General features: G+C 46.8%; 1 protein-coding gene across 6 annotated transcripts in view; it reads left to right on the top strand.

Moving 5' to 3' along the window:
• TESK2 (testis associated actin remodelling kinase 2) overlaps window positions 1-8,334 on the top strand; it is a 152,607-nt gene that overhangs the window by 142,592 nt on the left and 1,681 nt on the right. For 4 of the 6 annotated variants that reach the window (XM_065523378.2, XM_065523377.2, XM_005543546.5 and 1 more), the window contains 5 exons: window positions 5,549-5,631; window positions 5,856-5,940; window positions 6,515-6,598; window positions 6,798-6,884; window positions 7,902-8,019. In XM_065523378.2, coding sequence (XP_065379450.1) covers window positions 5,549-5,631; window positions 5,856-5,940; window positions 6,515-6,598; window positions 6,798-6,884; window positions 7,902-8,019 — 457 coding nt within the window. Of the gene's footprint in view, window positions 1-4,517; window positions 4,924-5,548; window positions 5,632-5,855; window positions 5,941-6,514; window positions 6,599-6,797; window positions 6,885-7,901; window positions 8,020-8,334 lie in introns of those variants that run through there. The other 2 variants (XM_074008297.1, XM_074008291.1) reach the window with 2 other exon arrangements.

Raw genomic sequence — 8,334 nt, forward strand, 5'->3', positions numbered from 1 at the left:
CTAATGAAATACAAAAATTAGCCGGGTACGATGGCGGGTGTCTGTAATCCCAGCTACTCGGGAGGCTGAGATGGGAGAATCGCTTGAATCTGGGAGATGGTGGTTGAGGTGAGCTGAGATCGTGCCACTGCACTCTAGCCTGGGCAACTGAGTGAGACTCCGTCTTGAAAAAATAAAAATAAAAATGCATTTGTTCCAGGTAAATGGATGGGGTTGAATCAATTTAGATATCAAATCCTTGCTTCCTACTCAGAAAGCACCATTTTTTCTAAGATAGAGGGAGTTTGTGACAAAATATGTATCAGTTACACAGATATCCACCCCCCCCCACACACACACACACGTGTCTCCTGTCTCTGGCTGCAATGATGAAAGAATATTAGAAAAGAGGAACTTCTGACCTAGAGGTGCGTACAGTCTTATTGGCAAATAACTAAAAAGTAGTGGACAGCATTTTATAATTGTTTAGCTACATAGACGACAAGTTTTCAGAGCAGGAAAGATCACTCTGGGCCAGGGTAGCTATGCTTCCTCCAGGAAAGCCTCCACTCCCTAAGAGTTCATCATATTCCCTTCTGTGCCCTGAAAGCACTTTGTCCCATTGCACTAGTGTCCAAGTGTGGTTCTGTCCGGGCTTGTTGTGCTGTATTACAAAAATAATTAACCTTTTTGGACTATAGGATAAGACCACTATCCTTTGCTTTTCCTAATGGGGAATGAGTATTGCCAGTGTCAATTGGCTTGAGACAAGAAACTAGGAACATAGGAGAAATAACTCCCTATATTTCTGGGCTATACTTTCTTGGGTCTGGACTTTAAGGAGGTTTTGAGGATACTTCCAGGTGGTGAAAGCAAAGGACTTTTGCAAACTCTAGAGGAAGGCTGGGAAGTATACTATAGGGGATCTCAAGTTGAAGACAAACAAGTGAGTCTTATGAACCAGACTGTCCAATTTGAGATACTGTCTGTGTTCATTGCCCTTTTATCATCTCTGAGATTTATCTGGTAAAGTTTTGTCTGAATGTTTCAGCCTCATTGTAACCGTGTTGCAGGAATTAGGGAGAGGAGTGTATGTCTACACCTAGGCCAGAGTAGCCCACCCAAGATACCTGTGTGGTGGTGGCAGTGGCCCTAAGAACAAAAAGTCCCAAGGAGAAATAAAGCAAAAGGGACAGTAGAGGGCTCTGAGGTTTCTAAATTCTCTCTTCATAGTCCATCTTGGGTCTGTGTTTTATTTCTTTAAGGACAGTATCAGGTTTTCTTACATTTTAATATTATACACTCCATATCACTTGATTGTTCTGTTGTGTCTGTATCTCCCACCAGCATATGAGTTTCTCAAGTGCTCCTCTTATTTACTTTTGTTTTCTTAGCACCTAGCATAGAGCCTATGAGAGTAAAGGCTTCCTGGGCATATTTCAGGGAAGGGCTTGATAGCAAAGAGGCTGAAACGCCTGCTCCAGAGCTGAGATTCTGGGTCCCAGGCCCAGTTTTGTCCCCATCTCTGAATGACTTCAATGACCTTAGAACTCCGTGTTCCCAGTCTGTAAAATAGATGCTGTCCTTGACTTTGCAGGAGTGATCAGTCCACATTGCTCAGACCAGAGCTGACAGGAGGGATTTAAAGTAGAGGTAACATGTTCCACATGGGTAAACCAGGACAGAGAGAAGTAGATGCCTTTTTCCAAATGATCCTGAGCCTGTGGTTGGAAGCAAAAAGATCCCAAGTTTCCTATCAACGTGCCTCGTGAAAGTAGTATTGCCTTTATAGGATTCATGTCTGCAGCTACTGCAATAATACTCTAAGAGTAAAATGTCTGTCAGATATAGCCGTTCAGTCTCATTTTGTAATTACTTCTAAGAAACAGCCTGAAACAGACTTTTACAGTGGCAAGGCTAAGAACTTACTTAGAAGGAAGTGGGAGGCAGTGTGGCTTTAAAAACACTCAGTTCATGAGCACTATGAAGAAATGCCAATAGCCACACACAGGCTTTTATCAGTAGCTCTAGGAGTAACCAGTATACATATACCCGAGCCTTGGCTCTTGGGGGCAGCTGAGAAAGTAGTTGCTTCTGCTTAATACCATTACTGCCCAACATCAGGAAAGTACTACTGATCTTCTGTGGTTACTGTTGGGAATGAGTATGAATTATGAATTGCACCTTTAGTTCTTAGTTCTTTTCTGTTGTTATTGTTGACTGCATAGAAGCCACTTAGGTGATTTCACTAGAATGAAAAGCCTATTCAGTTATGGTCTCAGGCTATGCCACACAACGAGGAATAGAAAATGCCAATTTTCAGAGTGAAGAGAACATGAATTAGGAACAATGTTGAATGCTGGAGGGATGTAGAGAATGACTGTTAGTGTACCCTGCAGTTAATTTTTATAATTAAAACCATCAGCAGCTTCTGGGAACTATTTATGCTATGCTATTAGAGGGCACAATATTGGGGAATCCAATCTCTACCTTTCATGGGCTCTACTCTAGTTGTGGAGATATTTAAGTCAGCAGGTCATTACACAAGAGCTATGGTAAAGGTACAGGATCACATGGTGGGATTGAGGGTAAGGGATGGGACATATCACACCAAAACCGATAATCCTCTAAGAGACTTGAAATGTAGCAGTCCCTGAGGCATTTAGGAGTCCGGCAGTTCGGTCACTGATCTCCCTGTGCTATGAAAAGAACCTCTTGACTGTTCATTCTTTCAGTAGAATCAGTCTTTTCCTGCCTGATCCTAACTGAGTTTATGGAGTCAGTTTTTTGGAGGTGAGGGGAAAGAGGTGAAGTCACATAGAAAGTGTTTTGTTGCAGAAACAGCTTTGGAGTGAACATGAATTAATAGACTTGGCATTTCTCCACTCAGGTGGCTTTATTCAATGTTAATACTGACTGTGCAGCTGTTCCAGGACACCTCAGGTACTTCTCTCAGGTGTCTGATCTGGCCCAGTTCTGAAGAATTTGTGTAGGTTTCCAGGAAATGCATCCATGGCCACCCTTTTGAGTCTCTTGTCATCTCAGTCCTCACTATGGAGAGTGGAATATATGATTATTGTATACGTTTGACACATGCTTTTTGTAATTTCAATTTTTGAGACAGAGTCTCACTGTTGCCCAGGCTGGAGTGCAGTGGCATGCTAACTGCAACCTCTGCCTCCTGGGTTCAAGTGATTCTCCTGCCTCAGCCTCCCGAGTAGCTGGGATTACAGGTGCCCACCACCACACCTGGCTAATTTTTGTATTTTTAGTAGAGACAGGGTTTCACCATGTTGGCCAGGCTGGTCTTGAACTCCTGACCTCAGGTGATCTGCCTGCCTTGGCCTCCCAAAGTGCTGGAATTACAGGCATGAGCCACCATACCCAGCTTGACACATGCTTTTAAAAGAAGCCCCGTTGCTTCAGTCATCAGATCAAACTTTCTTTTTTTTTTTTTTTTTTTTTTTTTTTTTGAGACGGAGTCTCGCGCTGTCACCCAGGCTGGAGTGCAGTGGCCGGATCTCAGCTCACTGCAAGCTCCGCCTCCCGGGTTCACGCCATTCTCCTGCCTCCGCCTCCCGAGTAGCTGGGACTACAGGCGTCCGCCACCTCGGCCGGCTAGTTTTTTGTATTTTTTAGTAGAGACGGGGTTTCACCGTGTTAACCAGGATGGTCTCGATCTCCTGACCTCGTGATCCGCCCGTCTCGGCCTCCCAAAGTGCTGGGATTACAGGCTTGAGCCACCGCACCCGGCCCTCAAACTTTCATTTAACACACTTTTGCCAAGCTCCTTCTGGGTGCCTGTGCTAGGTTACAGATACAGAGACAAATGAAATCATTCCTTGCCCGTGAAGAGGCAAACATGTAAGTCACTGCTGCAGTGTGGTATAATAGGTGTGAGGACAATGAGGAATGGGAACCAGGCAGCAGTAGTGCCTGGGCTGCTTTTTGAAACTGAAAAGGTCACCTCTTGCCTCAGGGAAATCAGACTGGGCCTCTCTTACTGCTTAGTGTAGGCAGGCTTCTGGGAAGGAAGAGACATAGGTGACATATTTGAGCTGCCACTGCCTCACAGGCTGGTGCCCTATAGCTGGGGCTTTGGCTGATAGGAAGGCTGGCCTAGGGCCCATCTTCTTACAGACAGTCAAAATCAGGGAGTGGGGGGTGCTGAGCCAGCAGGACTGATGAGAGAGCCAAAGCCAGGACAAGCATGAGGACTGTCCTTCCTGGAAGCCAGAGATGAGGCATGTCTACCTGTGATCCAGGGTAGAAGGGATGAAATCACGGCTCCTTCCAGCTTGGGGAAGGGGAATGGTGTAATCATGTCAAGGCCAGAGTAAGGGATTGATTTGTACCTGACAGGAGTAAGCAGGAAGTGACCTGGCCATGTCTTAGCAACTAGATACTAAGGCTGGCAAGGAAGAGGGAGGGCTGGTTTGGGTCAGATGGGGCCTTGCTGGCTCCAGAAGTGTTTCTGTGAGCCAAGGATCCCTGCTGTCTGCTATTCTGAAGGAAGGGGGTGGGGTGAGGTGCCTCTTGAGCCAGAGCAGTGTAGGGCTATTTTGAAAGCAGCTATTTGGGGAGAGGTGGTTGCTGCTTTGTTTATTTACAGGTCATTTGGGTTGACCTGAAGACAGCATTTGTTCAGTGAGCATATTCTCAGCCTGTCTCATGAATTGAAACCTGTGAGGAAGGAAGGACCAAACCAGAACTTGCTCCTGAGGGGTTCATAGCTTTTCTGCTAGACTGTAAGAGGAGTATCATAGAGGAGGAGCTAAAGAAGTTGAGATGAGAGGGAGAGAGAAAGATGAGGTCATGGCTAAAAAGGTAGCTTGCCTTAAAAGACAAAATTTTCTTAGGTGAAAAGGATAATTGGGAGGATGTTTCAAATGGAACAGAACAGTGTAAGCAAAGGCAAAGGCTTGAAGGACCTGTTCAGGTTTGGTAAGTCAAGCTTGTCTGTGACAAGTTTGGATGAGGATATGTGCATAGGGGCACCAGGAACAGGGGAACAGCAGCTAGGCCAGTTGGATAAAGCCAGATCATAGACTTTTAATGCCAAAGAGGTTGGTTGTGATCTTGTGGACAGTGAAGGTTAGTGTAGGCTTAGACACTTGTCTTGTGCTTATATGAAGTTGGCAAGGTCAGGCCTGGGCTTTGGGTCTGTTTCTGAGGAAGGAGGAAGGGAGACCAGGGGCCTGATAGTCTGTTGTTCTCCCCTATATTGCAAGCTCCAAGAGGACAAGGATTTTGGTTGTTTTCGTCTAGCTATTTCTAGCACCTAAAACTATGCCTAGCACTTAGAAAGCAAAGACGAGTAATTGTGTTTGGAATGTGAAGTGTATCCTAGGGCAGCCTAAATGTAACCAAGACCCAGGATTAACTAATCTCACCTGGCTGTCTTAGAGCCCCTGATCTGACCAGTGGGGTCAGCTTAAGAGTGTGGTTCACCAAGAAGCAGAGAAGAAGGTGCCCTGTGGTAGGAAGGGAGGAATGGGTGGTAACTCTGTGGCTGACTGATCCCCACTTCTGAGCCACATTATTTTCTCTTCCTTCCTGGGAATCCTAGAACTGCCTGATAAAGAGGGATGAGAATGGTTACTCTGCAGTGGTAGCTGACTTTGGCCTGGCTGAGAAGATCCCCGATGTCAGGTATGTAGCCCTACTGGATGCTGGGGTTCAAGGGACATGGGGCTGAAGCTAAGGGAAAATTCTAGCCTCCTCCCCAGAGGCCAGGACTTGGTCACAGCTCAACTTCAGCTCCCTAAATTTGGTTAGTCCTTGCCTATACCCATCCTTGGGATGGAGGAATGGTCAAAAGATTCCATTGCACCAGCCAATGGCAAGCTCATTTTCTGTATAATCTCACCCCACAGCATGGGGAGTGAGAAGTTGGCCGTGGTGGGTTCCCCATTCTGGATGGCACCTGAGGTTCTCCGAGATGAGCCCTATAACGAAAAGGTAAGTTTTGAGGATCTCAAGGCCTGATTCTCCTTTTTTTTTTTTTCTTTTTTTTGAGATGGTCTCACTCTGTTGCCCAGGCTGGAATGTAGTGGCACGATCTCAGCTCACTGCCTCCCGGGTTCAAGCTATTCTCCCGCCTCAGCTTCCCAAGTAGCTGGAATTACAGGCATGCGCCACCATGCCCTGCTAATTTTTTTTTATTTTTAGTAAAGACAGGGTTTCACCATGTTGGCCAGGCTGGTCTCAAACTCCTGACCTCAAGGGATCTGCCCGCCTCAGCTTCCTGAAGTGCTGGGATTACAGGCATGAGCCACCGCGCTCAGCCCTGATTCTCCTTAGAATCTACTCTTAGCAGAGTGTCCAAGATGTTCCTACTAAGAACAGGTAGATGTTCCTACAAGGTACCAGGGGTGTACCTGGCAGCTGCCCAGTGACTGACTTGGATGAAATATGGGCAATATTAACCCAAGCCTGGGTTGTTAGATGGGGGGGTGGGGCGAGGCAGAGGCAGGGGAAGATACCCTACCCCTCAACCCATTAAGAGGGAAACCAAAGTCTGACTACCCACCAGGCAGATGTGTTCTCTTATGGTATCATCCTCTGCGAGATCATCGCCCGCATCCAGGCCGATCCGGACTATCTTCCCCGCACAGAGGTGAGCTGCAACCATGGGGATCATTGCCACTGATGGGGCTAGTTTGAAGCAATGAAACTGTTCTGTTCCTGGGGTGGACTTGCTGGAACTGTCTGTGGCTGGTTGTCAGGGGCAGCTCCCAACCTCTTCTACTGAGTAGACTAGGATGGGTCGGGGGATTAATGAACTGTCTACCTAGGCTTTCCATACCCATCCACAGAATTTCGGGCTGGACTATGATGCCTTCCAGCACATGGTAGGAGACTGTCCTCCAGACTTTCTGCAGCTTACCTTCAACTGCTGTAATGTGAGTATCTTTCTCCCTCTGCCTTTCATCAGGGGCTGGTTGAACCCTTTTCATCTGGTTAGGACTGTACAGAGAGGCTGCTAATTAGCTTCATGAGGGACCTCATTTTCTTTTCTTTTTTTTTTTTTTTTTGATACGGAGTTTCGCTCTTGTTGCCCAGACTGGAGTGCAATGGTGTGATCTTGGCTCATCGCAACCACCACCTCCCAGGTTCAAGCAATTCTCCTGCCTCTGCTCGGCCTCCCGAGTAGCTGGGATTACAGGCATGCACCACCATGCCCGGCTAATTTTGTATTTTTAGTAGAGATGGGGTTTCTTCATGTTGAGGTTGGTCTCGAACTCCTGACCTCAGGTGATCCACCCGCCTCGGCCTCCCAAAGTGCTGGGATTACAGGAGTGAGCCACCGCGCCCAGCCAAGGGACCTCATTTTCACTGTAGTGACAGCAACCACACCTCCTTCTCCTCCCTCTGGCTCTTAGCTAACCTATTCGGAGCCCTGGACCAAGGAAAGAAAAAAATTGCTTTGTATTATCTGGTCCTCAGCCTGTAGGATAGACCCATCACTCCTTGCCTTGGGTGTTGATGGAACTCTGGTCCAGTTTTATTGTTGGACTGTGGATCCAACTGGTCCTGAGGCATATGAGAAAGGCTCTTCTTGGCCTTCATATATATAGCTCTGGGGCTAGACCTTACCTGTTAGGATCAAGGGGTAGGTGGGCTTTGTTCAGATACCTCCCAGAAACACATTAGGAGCAGAACTCAAGAACAGAATAAACTAATATAAGCATACTTTTGGAAGGTTCTGTGACAAGGTGACAAGACAAACACTAAGACAGGGAGGGAAGTAGACAATAGTGTTTTCCCTGACCTGAACTGTATCTTCATTGTCTGGGGCCTTGAGAAAAGGTCTCTTAGCTGCACATCTGAATCTTCAAAGATGCCAGAAATAGACTCAAATGCCATCTTTGGGGTGGGAGATGGAGGGCAGGGCTCATGGCTGTTGTGTATACCTACAGATGGACCCCAAACTGCGCCCATCTTTTGTGGAGATTGGGAAGACCCTGCAGGAAATTCTGAGCCGCCTACAGGAAGAAGAGCAGGAGAGGGATAGGAAGCTGCAGCCCACAGCCAAGGGTAAGAGATTAGACCAGGGAGCCAAACCTAACCCTAAGGGAGGAAATTTGGATGTGGGGCCTTCTCCTCTTAGGATTGTGATTGCCAGGATCCCAGGTCCAGAAATAAAGGGGAGGGGAAGGAGATAACACAGAAAGTACTGGCCTCTTTAAGAGCTGTGGCTTAGCATACTGCTTCCCGTCTCCGAGTCTGTTTCTTCATTGGTGAAACGGGGCTGTGGTATCAACTTTGCTTTCATGAGTGAAAACATTCTGTGGTAAAATGCTGCTTCTATTTGTCATGACTAGTGAGAGTAACCCAGACTTAATTATTCTT

The sequence above is a fragment of the Macaca fascicularis genome, chromosome 1, assembly GCF_037993035.2.
Source record: "Macaca fascicularis isolate 582-1 chromosome 1, T2T-MFA8v1.1".
Classification (NCBI taxonomy): domain Eukaryota; kingdom Metazoa; phylum Chordata; class Mammalia; order Primates; family Cercopithecidae; genus Macaca; species Macaca fascicularis.